The 14,126-nt window shown below is 37.1% G+C and overlaps 1 protein-coding gene and 1 non-coding gene across 2 annotated transcripts; both read right to left on the bottom strand.

The window, feature by feature from the left end:
* Positions 1 to 1,539: 1,539 nt before the first annotated feature.
* Positions 1,540 to 1,623, bottom strand: TRNAL-CAA (transfer RNA leucine (anticodon CAA)). The gene has a single exon. It is a non-coding gene; the product is annotated as a tRNA-Leu (tRNA).
* A 7,070-nt stretch (positions 1,624 to 8,693) lies between these two features.
* LOC137728907 (protein DETOXIFICATION 48) lies at positions 8,694 to 10,920 on the bottom strand. Its single transcript, XM_068467707.2, has 2 exons — positions 10,608 to 10,920; positions 8,694 to 10,430 (listed from the first exon to the last, which is right to left on the bottom strand). Exons 1-2 carry the CDS (start codon positions 10,764 to 10,766, stop codon positions 8,946 to 8,948), a joined length of 1,644 nt encoding a protein of 547 aa, XP_068323808.2. The 5' UTR covers positions 10,767 to 10,920; the 3' UTR covers positions 8,694 to 8,945.
* Between the last annotated feature and the right edge of the window lie 3,206 nt (positions 10,921 to 14,126).

Here is a 14,126-nt window from a genome sequence, read left to right as displayed (position 1 = left end):
ATTGAATTCACATATTGTGGATGCAAATTTCATACATGACTGATTTAACGAAATTCCACCTACAAAAAAACAAACACCATTAGCCTAATAAATGAATACCCTGAAAAAAGGTGGAGGGTGTCCACCAAATGGTCCCCAGTGCCTAAGTCAAAAAAGTAGCAGAGAGAACAATAGAACTTGAGAGAGTTTTGAGTAGTTAGTGACGATTATGATTCCCTTTATTTGACCTGGCTATTTATAGCCCAAATGGTCCCCAGTGCCTAAGTCAAAAAAGTAGCAGAGAGAACAATAGAACTTGAGAGAGTTTTGAGTAGTTAGTGACGATTATGATTCCCTTTATTTGACCTGGCTATTTATAGCCAACAAATAAAATAAAATAAAATAAAAAAATAAAAAAACCTAGCAGACAGTTAGGAGAAGAGGTTGCAGAGCATATATATTAGGCAGTCCTTGATGATGCAGGCGCAGTCCTACCAGCTAACAATTTTGAAGGTCCATGTTGGTAAGAGCACATATGCGCCTGACATCTAACGGTGATCGCGGAGAGTCGGTGCCTTACTACCATAATTAGACCGGTATGGCTTGATGGCAAGACGTATTATGGGCATCCCCAGAAGCCCATAATATATGCCGTAGGTGGCTTAGAAATCCGTGACCCATACCATGGACAGCTCGGAGAGCTCATGACTCATTACTGGCATAAAAGCTCATTACCTAGGGCAAACTACATCTTATTCCTTTTAGGTAATTTTGTGCGCTCTACTCATGATATCAAGGGTAAAACTATCATATTGAGCGTATTATCCATGTCTCCTTCTATTGGATGTGGTTAATTTATATCTCCACACATGTAACTCTAACTTTTGCCTTCTAGATTGGAGATAGCCATAGAAATAATGTAAACAATTGTATGTCAATTTTTAGGCTTCAAAATGCAACATCAGCAAAAAATTTAAAATATATTTTTTGGTATCTTCTTATTCGTTATGTAAGGGGTTCAACTTTAATGCGGCCAAAGTGAGATAACAAAAATATGAAAAATAATGAAATTCTAATACATCCTACAAATGACTATGTGTTAATTATTTGGAGCTCTATTTTTTTTTTTTTTTTTTTTTTTTTGAAAAAAAACGATATTTTCTAAGCCAAGTAGGAGGAGGTGGATTTAACCTCACAATAAGCTAACAATAAGGTAGAAGGGGGTAAATTTAGCCCCACAATGGGCTAACAATAAGGTGATTCAAATTCATCTTTGGTGAGAATCGAATATAAAACTTCTCACTTACAAATGAAGAAAAATGTCATTAAACTATTGTACTAAATAGCATTGGGAGCATTATTTAAGAAAGAAAATCCCAACATTAGAGTAATTTTTGTACATTAATCGAAAACTTATTTCTTGCTATAGCTGTTAGCTCTCGAAAATTATCTTCGCATGACAATTAGTCATTTATGTCTTTGGAATCCCATCTAGATATAAAGAAAAGAAAAGAAATAAAATTAAAAAAATTAAAAAATTAAAAAATTAAAAGCAAGATTTGTCAGAAGTGGGATTTGAACCCACGCCCTCGTTAGAGGACCAGAACTTGAGTCTGGCGCCTTAGACCACTCGGCCATCCTGACAATGCTATGTTTATGTTATCACACCCATATCTAGGTTATACTATCAGATGAACATAAATTCTACCTTCCGTTTGTATACTATCAGGTACTTTTATCTCCATTCCACTTAGCACAAGAATTTCAATCGTTAAATTTCTTCTCGAAAAGATTTGGCTTTTTTTCCGAATCCCGCGCAATCAATCCTTGCTTCATAATTTTATTTGACCCTGATAACGTGCGCCCAAATCTTGTGTATTCAATGAATTGAAAAACTTGAAACGAAACATCCACATATTTATGAGATTGATTTTCGTTGAAGGCCAAGTCTTCCGCCTAATCAAAGATCAAAGCATGAAATATTCTTGGAAATTGATCAGTATCTAAATATACCTACTTTTGGAAAGAGAGTGGTACATAAGATGATGCAATTCGTGGGAATGGTTTTTCATTAATCACTTGAGTTCCAAACTCGCTGCTAGTCTCTTTTATTTATATACCTACTTTTGTTTTTGTCTTTTCATATTTTTTTAATGCAATTTACTCCCCACTATTTCATATAACATTTTAATAAAATTGATTCATGGTTGTTGGCTACCGAATATAGGTAGAACACTTTTAAAGACTTTACCAAGTTTACGAGGGTATCATCCACCAAAACCTAAAAAATTCAAGTTTAATTAGGTGTCGGAGGAACGGTGCATGTAATTATTTATTTATTTATTTATTTATAATAGCTATTCAAATTTTAGGATTGATTCCAAATTGATCTTAACTTTAATTTTAAAATATTTCAATTAATTACTTAACATTTTGAAAGTAGACATTTGTTAAGTTCACTAGCATTAAGTGATAACGTGGACAATTATTAAAGCCAGTTTTTACCCTCAAGGCATTTACGGTGTTTTCAATCTCCAAATCGACGCATTTTAGATAAGCAAATTTATGTCTTAACTTGGCTAAAAGGAGTCTATTTGAGAAATTAGAGCTCCAAAGATGACGATTAGTTAAGAGCAACTTTAGTATTGGTCCACCTCATCATTTAGTGCTAGAAGCATTACTTAATGTTGGTAAAGTCATCACTTAACACCGGTGACCTAACAATAACCTAACAACTTTAGTATTGTTTAAAATATTTTAAAAGGTTAAGACTAATTTGAAATCACTCAAAATAAAATTTCGTGTTGCATTTAAAATAAGGAAAAGGACAGAATAAAATAATTATGCGCTTGCAAGTTGCAACATAACACAACCTGTAATAGTAACCCAATTGGGATGCAGGGTAATCTAGGAAATATGGATACATGGTATACTAGTACCACCCATTATAAAGACAATTATTTGCCACGAATGCATGGTGTTCATGGAGTAGTACTAGGATGGCTAGATAGAGATAAGAAGATATTATATATCAATTCGATCACAAAAAGAAGATAAGGAAAGCTGATGAGAGGAGTGGGCTTCAAGCACTACGTCCAGGAAATTTGAATATGCAAAAACTAAATGAGTAAATATAAAAATAAATACACACACACACACACACATATATATATATATATATATATATATATTTTGTGGAGTAAAAAATAATCAAGAGGCAACATGTGGATTTTTAGGTGAAGAGGATAAAATTACCCTCGAGACACACCGGGTTTTCTACACGCAAGCAGTGGAGAATCATCCATCAACTGAGTCAAGAGTGCCCAAAATAAATAACAAGTTCAAATTTATCTCATTCATCTTTACTCCATATCCTATACAAGGAAATCATTCCATAACCTTCAAAACATTCCATATAAATTAAATTAATTAGGCTAATTAATCCATTAATCACCAAATTAATCACCATTACACCCCAAAAAACATCCAAGGGCCGGCCACTCTCTCTTCCAAAGAGGGCCGGCCACGCTCTATAAATAGGACTCGATTTTCTTTGAAAAGAGAGGTTCCACACTCTTCCAAAACTTCCAAAAGCTCTCCAAACACTTTTCTCTCTAAATTCTAATTTTGGCATCTGAGCTTCTTCAGCCAAAGCCCCCCCCCCCCCCAAATTCATCGTGGGAGCATGAGGCTCTTGGCCTTGACCTAATGTGTTATTTGTCTTGTAGGTGCAATTTTGTCTAAGAACAAAAAGGAAGAAATTTGCATCCACATATATTTTAAAGTATCAACTGGTGGCTTTGCCATGACAGTCCATCATTTTAGGAGTGAAAGATTCAATAGGCATTTCAACATCTCCCTGACCACCATCGTGTGATGCACTAGCACCAGAAATTGAACCCAGAACATGTTATGTGGAATATGAGCCTGAAATTCATCCTTGACCACTGGACCACCCTTGATGGCTTACATATATAATTTGGGAAATCATTTATATAACACTTAGGCAACATTTATATAAATATAATTAATGTTTCAGTCTGCGCTATAATAAGACGTCTATGATGTAATTATCAACATGGGTAAAGTAATGCAATCACGTCGAAGAATAATAACTTATCTTGACAGTGTAATTGGACATCTACAACGTAACTACCAACCATTTTTTTAATACATTCTATATTATCTACACTAATTAAGGGTTGTGAGAATAGGTTAAATTTCACTATAGGCTGACCACAATAATTTGTTTCAAATGCGTCTTTGGCTAGAATCGAACCTAAAACCTCTCACTTACAAGTAAAGAAGAATACCACTATACCATAGTACTAAGTGGCAACCTATAATCATAACTACCAACCATGTTATGGTAATAACTTGATCATTTGTATTTCTAATTATAACCATAACTATAATCATGTTATACTATAAATGTAAGATATTATATTTGGAAGTGATTGCATTACATACATTGCCAACGTTAAATTAAATGATAACAATACTCTTTTTTTAATTAAAAGGTACTGTAGAATTTTCCTTTAAATACATCGCTACTTAATCTTGGTGCTTGCTATGAAACTAATTTTGTTGTTAACCATTTAGCTCGTTTTGCTTGGCATCGTATGGTTCGAAGAATCTCATGATTTTATCCAAATTTTTTTTGTTTTAATCCAATTCCAATTAATCAAATTAAAAATCAACTATTTTGTAAATAAATAAATAAATAATAATAATTGTTTGTAGTTTGTACCATACTTCACCAATTCTGTAACTAACGAGCACCAATCAACTTTATACATTTAGAGACCCACTGAAGGATTCATGTTAAGGAACTTTTGCTGAAGCATAAGAGTTTCTCTCCAACTAGAGGACAAATCACAATGCGACACATGTCAATATTAGAATAAAGCTCTTAGAGTCTCACATCAACCGCATACAAAAGTGTGTGACTCTCCTCAACTATAAAAGGAAATCATTCTCCTACAATTATTCCCAAATGCCGTTATTGTACTTCATTCATTATTAGAACTCACTAATGATGATTATGCTTAAACCTCTTTATCATGTACACTTTACATTATTAATGAGTACTCCTCTGCCCTTGTGGACGTAGCCTAACTTAGGGTAAACCACCATCTTATGGTTGCTTCCCTATCCCTATACCTTTACATATTTACCTACACTTAATGATATTTCCCTATCTCTATCCTAGATAGCCTCGCATACTCTTGGTCACAAGTGTGCGAAGCAAAATCATATTATATGGTTCCTCTGAACCTTCACAATTACAAAACGTAGATAGCCTGCATACTCTTGCTCACAAGTCTGCGAAGCAAAATCATATTATATGGTTCATTCAAGCCTTCAAGAACTACAACATGTAGATAGCCTCGCACACTCTTGCTCACAAGTGTGTGAAGCAAAATTAACTTATGAGTCCTATGTTAGCTTCCACCACCTTGGCATGAAATCAAGCTAGGTAAGTGCAAAGTTTCATACTCACGAAGGGGGGAAGCTACAAGTGTGAAGCTTCACACACCCATGTAGGGGGGGCTACAAGTGCAAAGCTCCACATATATATGAAGGGTGGAAGCCTCGCATACCTATGCAAGTGTGAAGCTTCGCATACCTTTGCTTATTACTAAACTCAATAAAACCTAGCACACTTTTGCTCAAGAGTGTGCGAAGCAAAATCCATCTATGCGGTCCCTCCCACATTTTTTTGTTCCTAGTCCTAAAAAAATGGAAATGTTACAAAAAAAAAAAACAAAAGCAAAGAAAAGAAAAGGGTAGGAATTTGGTCCCTCGACAACTTGACAAAAATCAAGCCACCTCCTTTGGCTATCCTCCTCGCTTGGTGACTTGGGAGACAACCACTATATGCTATTACACTTGGGCACTCGGAAGCTTCGTGATAACTCACTTACTTGGGTTTTGCAAGTACCCAACTAAGAAACTTTCCTTACTCGGGAACTTGGGGAGCACTGTTTGTACTATATTTCATCAATCCTAAAAATACCGAGCACCAGTCAACTTTATACCTTCAAAGACCCGCTGAAGGATTCATGTTCAGGAACCCCTGCCAAAGCACAAGAGTTTCTTTCCAACCAGGAGGCCAATCACAACGCGAGACATGTCAACATCAGAATAAAGCTTTTTAGAGTTCCACATCGACTGAGGACGAGAGCGTGCGACTCTCCTCCACTATAATAGGAGATCATTCTTCCACAGTTAATCTCTAATGCCATTATTATAATGAATTCATTATTAGAACTCACTAATGATGATTATGCTTAAACCTCTATATCATGTACACTCTACATTATTAATGAGAATTCTTCTACCCTCGTGGATGTAGCCCGACTTAGGGTGAACCACATACATCTTGTGTTTGCTTCCCTATCTCTATCTTTCTACATATTTACCTACACTTAATGACCGGAGCAACCTTGTGAAGGTCACACCTTGACACTTTACATTGTTCCAAAGTCTACCTGATTTTGTACATCAACAGTAGTAGTAATAATAATAACAACAATAATAATATAATAATAATTAAATTAAATGCTGAAATGACCTTTCCTTATATTGTTTATATGTTAAAGATGTAGAGTAAAAAATAATCTAGAAAATTATGGAGTTAGCACATGGACTTTTACCTACAAGAGATGAAAATGCCCTCATTAAATAGGCGAGGCCCTCATCCGTTCCACATAATTCAACAACCAAGAAGACCTGAGCTGCTAACTACAACTTCTCCAAGCTTTTTTGCACATGGCAAGGAGATAAGGCAAGGTAATTAAAGGTAGAATTAATAACTAATTCATACCTTGAGGCTTTCTTCATTGAAGGCATATTCTTTTATTCAAGGAAGCACAATTACATCCAATTGAGATTTTTCTAAGTATAATTCTTAAATACTATTATTGATTTCATAATACCCTAAGGATTATTTTCTAGTATCCTTAAGATATTCCAGCATCTTAAAGATACTTTCCTACTACATTTAAGGAGATGGCACACATTAGCCAACTGGATGTTGACCCATGGCATGACAATCCTTACACATGTGACCGACTATCTCCTAATAAATACCCCATTTTATACACTTCTCAAGTAAGTGGAAGTTACTATGCACAACTTAACCCTAAATCTCTCTTTTAAGAAAAACTAACTTAGGCATCGAAGATTCAGTAGCCAAACTCCCCCTCCAACTCTTTGGGCGTGTGGGTTTGGTCATCGATTTAAGGTGTTTAATTATTTTATACGTATAATTTTGTCAAGACTGAGACAACAATTTTTTACTACCACAAAAGACATTATATATTTACAAGACATGAATTAAATATGGAATACAAAATTGGACTTTTATTCATGAGAAAAATGGAGGGAAGTAGCTAGGCAGGGTTATGATGGGTTGTGTGGAGTGGGAAACTAGTAATGCAGAGCTGCTCCAATTGCTGTCATCTGAGAAGTAGACAGAGGCAATAATAGCTGGATTTTGTTTCTTCAATTAGAATCTAGGGCCCTTCACACTCCATTCAGTGCCCCCTCTTGTGTAGAGAAAATTTTTAATGTCTCGGAAAAACGACCGGTATTTCAAGTATAACAATACAATTGGTTTAGAAATTTGAAAAATAAATGAAAACTCAACTAATTATATTATGACAATTGATGTACCAAATTATGTTCTCATGACTTTGAAAAATGTCTCCTTCTATAGATACTTCTCTACTGTCAATTATTGTCATCATTTTACTTTCTCTCTCTCTCTCTCTCTCTCTCTCTCTCTCTCAAGTAGTTATATAGATATGTATATGTATTTTTGTTTTTGTGCTAACTTCTGTATTTTCAAATTTGGTTTTTGTTTACTTTTCAACTTGGTATAATTGCTTCATGATGCTAGCAAAGTGTGCTGAGCTGAAGCCTAGAAGGACAGCCACTTATTATATATAGATATAGATAATTTCAAATTGAAACCCTTTCAGATAAAAAAAATCAATAAAAGAAGCTCCTCATGAGCACATAAAATAATATCAAACAAACCAGATGCATGCATGTGAGAAAGATTTTTGCATGCTTGAAAATGATTTCAAGCACTATAACAAGAGAAAAAAGAATTAGCAGACCAGATTACAAGTCTCTTAAATAGTGAACTGAGCAATTTCGCATGCTTGTAAACTACTTTAATCCCCAAAGACATTCAAACGAGGCTGCAAAAGTTGTTCTGGCCAATTGGATTAACTCACATTATGCATGTGTTGTTTTACATTTCTTTTTTAGACAAGCGATATTTTATATATGAACTGGTGAATTTGAACTTAGGTGTTAATTAGTTAATGTAAATATTTTAGAAAGTGTTACTTACATTTATGATCCAAACAATGCGTGTTCCATTAAATTAGGTCTTTGAACAGAAAGAATGTGTAAAAGGTTAGTATCTGCAAAGAAATTGTATGTAATAATGTGTAATTTCGCTTTTAGGACAGCAACGTTTTTGCCTCATTTGGAATCGACCAAGAAGAAGGGTAGGCACAGATCTTATCATGGCTCAAAAGCAACCGACAATTAAACCCTTCTCTCTCTCTCTGTCTTTCAACACACGTATCCAACACATGAAAAACTGATTAATAATTAAAATACAATGTTTGATTAATACAACTAGGAAAAGCAAAATACAAAAAAAAAAAAAAAGAAAAAAAAAAAAAAAAAAAAAAAAAAAAGTAGACTAATTATATATATAAAGAGAGAAAATATAAAAGAAGACTCTTATACAGTAGCTCAGATATGATGTGGGCGGCTTTGCGAATCACATACAGTTCCTCAAAAGGGGAAATAAAAAATGGGGAAGCTAACTAGCTAGGGTGAAACTAACTTAATTAGCTGTGATGATTATATATATTTAGTTAATGCACATTGCTAGTGTTAACTTTTTTTAGCAGCTGATGATGTGATAGATATGATGATCATACAATAAGTGGGTCTGTTTCCAGCGCTTCCGATGATTTGACAACCTCATCATCTTCCAAGTTGGGATCCTTATGATCAGAACTTGGTGGTGGTGCGGATGATATTGGTAATATCGAAGAAGTTGTAGAAGCTGCAGAAGAAACTTGGGTGAGATCCTTTGATCTTTTGACCTGAAGATTCCAATCTGTTGTGCAAACGACATAGAACATGAGCAAAGCACAAGAGCCTTGAGCTGCAAGCAATCCAAGCCACAGCCCTGCAAACCCCATTTTCACCACGAACCCCATCAGCATCGCCACCGGCATTCCCACCAAGTAAAATGACCCCAAGTTTATGTTGGCTCCAACCGTAGGTCTCGCGCTTCCCCTCAAAACACCGCAGGCGGTGGTTTGCGGGCAGTTTCCGAGCTCACACAACCCTGCTATCGGCAATGCAATCGCCGTGAGCTTGAGTATTTCCGCGTCATTAGTGAAGAATCTCCCCCATTGGTGCCTCATCAATGTTGTGAACAACATGGCTAAAAGGCCTAAAGCCACCGCGCAAACGAGCGAGACGATCATAGAAATGCGCGCTTTTGAGGGTCGCTTAGCGCCCAATAAGTTCCCAACTCTCGTGGAGACGCCGAGGCTGAGCGATGAAGGGAACACGTAGACAAGAGAGGTGGTCTGGATTAGTATTCCCATTGAAGCAATGGTGGCTTTTGGGTTGGCTAACAGTCCGCAGAGCATTATCATGAACTCGTACCACCACCACTCGAGGCAAACGGAGATGCAGGTCGGGATAGAGAGCGCAAGCAAAGACGACCAGCCGCGGAGGCAATCAGCGCTGGGACAAACCCACGTGTCCTTGTAAACATTGGAGAAGTACGTGAAGGAAAAGAGTAGGATGAAGAGGTTGAGATTAGTCCAAACCATGGCTATGGCCACCCCGGAAATCCCCATTTGGAATTTGACAACGAGGAGGAAGTTTAGAGGGATGTGGAGGAGGACGGAGATGGCGGAGCAGTAGGTCACTGGCAATGTGATGTTTTGGGTGCGCAGATAAATTCTGAGGGGGTGAAGAAGGGAGAGAAAGAAGAGGTCGGGAATGGAGAAGAGGGTGAAAGTGTGGGCGACGGAGGAAATCTCTTCGTCCTGGCCGCACCAGAGGAGGACTCTCTTCATGTTGAGCCACATGAAGGAGATGGGTAGGGAGGTGGAGAGGAGGAGGAGGATGGTTCTCTGAAGGGTTAGGCCGAGGAGCTTCAACTGTTTGGCGCCGTACGCTTGCCCGCAGATGGGTTCCATTCCCATGGCGAGGCCGGAGATGACGGAGTAGCCTGTGATGTTGGCAAACCCAATCGAAAGGGAGCCTCCGGCGAGCTGAAGCTCACCGAGGTATCCCAGAAAAAGCATGGAGATCATGGCTCTGGAGTAGAGAAGTAGGCCTGTCATGGTTGATGGACCTGAGATCTTCCCTATGGCCTTGAATTCTTGTACAGCCTGAAAATGCAAAAAAACAGAAAATACCAAGAATTAACACATGTTAATTAATTGTTTACTTCGAAACGCCGTCCAAACATTATTAATTAATAAAAAACAAGAAGCATATAAACTTTTTTTATATGGTTGATTTTGTTGTATCATGAAAATGATTGTTGGGGTTTTGTTGTTAAGTACCTCGGAGAGAGTAGGCCATCTATGGAGCTCTTGATCGTCATCGTCAACAAAAACATCAGAAGAGTGAAGGTCGTCCATGGTTTTGTTGGAGGTTTTGATTAAGAGGGTTTTGTTGGTCGAGAGAAATGAGGAGGGAGAAGAAGGCTTTGGGTTGCACATGATTGATTAGCTTAATTTGCAAAAGCTAAAGCTAATGATGTTTTGTATTAAGAAAACAACAATTTTAAAGAACAAAGTGAGGGAAGAAATAGAATTAGGAAGGACCCTGTTTTTTGTTGGGTCTTTTTGTATTTGGTTGGAGGATTTTGAATGTGAGAAGTGAAGTAGGGTGAGGAGGGTTTTATATACACATGGAAGAAATTGGGTCCCACAATTTGCTTCATGCACGTGTCAATGTATCCAAGAGAGAACCCTCATAGGGAAAGTGTCCTCCCGAAAATGCTTTGAATGGATTCATTCAGCCAGAAAGATGAAAAGGGGAAAAGATAAAACCTAAAAGAAAATGGTTCATGGGGAGGTTGTGTGGGGGCCGACCTTCCATTCGTCCCTAATTTTTACCTCTCTCTCTCTCTCTCTCTCTCTCTCTCTCTCTCTAAATATTAGGTTAAGTCACTTCATTTTGTTTTCATATGGTGGTATGAAAGTTTGAAAGGGTGTGGGTGGAGAAACTTAAAAAAAAAAAATGAAACAAGTGAAAGCCCCGAAAGATTATTGGTCGATTTTAACCGCATAAGCAATATTCTATATTTGATTATCGGAAAATCGTAATTGTGGCCCAATTTTGGCACTTTGTCGGTAGTGGGATTAACTTGGTGTTGATGAGTTCATGGTTAAACCTTTTCGCTTAAGTAGATAATCTTTTTTAAACCCCTCCCCCCAATCTATAGACTGCATTCGGATCTGTTTTTCTATACCAAAAAAGTAAAACAAGTTTATCTTAAATTAGGATGCCATTGCCGAGTGGAATTGGTAGTAAAAAAGCATTTTAATTTGTGAGTAGTGCTACACAGCATTTTAATTAATTAATTTGTTGCTTGCTTGCTTGAGAAATGACAACAGCCTATTAGTTTGTTGTGTATTGTTGCAGTCTTTGAGAATATGGGCAACAACTGGAACTGCTAGCTAACTTGTGGGCGGCAAACATGTTTGCATATTTGAACTTTGTGACCATGCATATGTCTGCATCTTGGCACTAAACACGTTTAGCAACATTACCCAATCTCGGCAAAGCTCTTTGCTGTCTCTTCAACCACTTGATTAGAATAAATCAACACATCACTAGGTTGCTACTGAATAGATAGCTCAATTTGAGAGGTGCCAAAGCTTACAACCTGCTTTTGGCCCTCCCCACCCCACTTAGGAGGATTTAAAGTGAGACATGGGTTTTGAGGTCAATCAAATATTTTAACTTGTGGTAAAGTTTGTTTCCTTTTAAAGTGGCTTTGATTTCACGATCCATTTGTTAAGATCCTAATCGCATGGAAAATAGTAGTCACTTTACTAGTAAATAAAAACCCTCGTACTTCCGATGGCCCTAACTAGGGCCTCGTTTGGTGCGAGAGTCAGGATGGGATCGAGTTCAGTTATGTCTCTCAAATTCCCACATTTGTAAAGGGTACTTGTTTTCTCTAGTGTGTTGTTTAAGGGGGTTAGTCTCGTCATTATTAAGTTCACCAAACATGAGACAAGACAATTGTACCTTATTCATTGATCACTCTATTGAGAGACGTTGCTCAAAAATTGTCATGCACACTCAAACCCAAGCCAGATAGATGAGGTCGCTGGTTTAGGACGTAATTAAACAAGAAATTGAGACTTGAGACTCGCAAAAGTATCAACCACCAGAAAGATTGAGTATCAAATTAAGATTTGCTTAGTTTGCTGGTAAATTGGGGCTTAACCTAATTTATCTAAACAAGTCGGATTTTGGTTTAAGGGTTTTGTCCAAGTGAGGAAAATGTGTGGCAAATCTAAACTCATTTTTGCTGCACCATTTTTTTCACCATATTTTTTAATAGGGATATATATGATATGTTGATGGGTACGTTGGAGGCAGGTATTGTGTGATGGAATGGGACCACTGAGAAATGGATTGTAATGGGATGAGAGAGAGAGAGAGAGAGATGACTGTGTGTGCATGCTTGGAGAAGAGGTAGGCAGATGGGAGAAAGGGAACACTGATAGACAATTACGTGCTCCACTTACAACCGTTTAATTTGTATCCCTATTAACACAACAGAGATGAGGCTGTCTCTCTGTGGGAGAGAGCCTTGGCTCTTTCTTCTCTCTCTCTCTCTCTCTCTGTGTTTCTGCTTCTGTTTCCTGCTCTGCACCTCTGCCTCTGCCTGCTACCACCAGCCCAATCTCTGTGGGAGAGAGCCTTGGCTCTTTCTTCTCTCTCTCTCTCTCTCTCTCTCTGTTTCTGCTTCTGTTTCCTGCTCTGCACCTCTGCCTCTGCCTGCTACCACCAGCCCAAACAAGCAGTGATACTAGCAAGTAAAACTTTTTCCCTCCTCCCATTTTAAGACACGGTTACTTTAGTATCTCGAGTTACACCGTGAACGGCACATGTAACATGAGATTCACTGTTTTGGTATTTCAAATCAACCATATACTATCATGCGTTTTAATTTTTTTATATAACATTACGTAATTATATTGGTACATACATTGACAGAATGACAATTCCGTTGCATGAAAGTTCATCTTCCCATGTGAGTGACTCCAAAGAGAAGAAAAGCTTAAAGAGTTGTACCGAAGAGATTTTATCGCGTCCCAGAAACCCATAACCCCCGCCCTGTCAGATACTCCATGTGTATCGAGCTCAATGAGTATTTTTCTGTAGAGACAGATGAGTTTTGAGAGGTGCGTGTCAAAAGCAACACCAATGGACCAAAACGAGCGAAAAACTGAAAATTGAAATAAAAAAATTATGCACAGATTTCCCCAACTGCTACTTTACCAATCAATCATGTCTAAAAAAGTATATATATTTTGATATTTTCCCTTACAACTAGAGTTTTTTGTCACATTCTTCTGTCACACATTTTGTAATCTTTGATATAAAAAATGAAAAGGATTCACGGGTCATTATTTTTAGGGTTACATTATTCATGCACGAATGGTAATTCATACACAAAAAATAGTTTTCCTTCCAAATGAAAATGCAAAAGAAAAGAAAGAAAAAAAAAAAGAATTCGAATTTAGCATCTTAATTGGGAAGTGGGGTCTCATTCACTCTCACCCAAAATGCAATTTCCACCGGTTTGTATCAACCCAAGTTGTTGTTATAGTGGGGGTTTTATGCTTATATGCTTGCACTCAATCCAGAATTTCAGAATTTTTTTGGGGTATCAATGACATAAATGCGCAAATGTATGATCACTCACTCACTCACTTGTAGTTGTAGATTTGATATTAGAAATAGACGTGTTGATATTTTAATCTGTGGAAATCAAAACAAAATAAATAACACTATTTTAATTTGAGTCTAAGGTTCTTAAATGCTCCAGAGACTTA

Source organism: Pyrus communis, chromosome 15 (assembly GCF_041283825.1).
Source record: "Pyrus communis isolate YQ-2024b chromosome 15, ASM4128382v1, whole genome shotgun sequence".
Classification (NCBI taxonomy): Eukaryota; Viridiplantae; Streptophyta; class Magnoliopsida; order Rosales; family Rosaceae; genus Pyrus; species Pyrus communis.
The sequence above is the reverse complement of the archived record's forward strand: the minus strand, read 5'-3'. Positions and strand labels throughout refer to the sequence as shown.

Excerpts from the sequence above, each read along its gene's own strand:
- LOC137728907 (XM_068467707.2), bottom strand. The coding sequence starts at position 10,766 with ATGTGCAACCCAAAGCCTTCTTCTCCCTCCTCATTTCTCTCGACCAAC. Across the intron at positions 10,431-10,607 it reads GATGGCCTACTCTCTCCGAG|GCTGTACAAGAATTCAAGGC; the intron begins GTACTTAACAAC and ends TTGCATTTTCAG.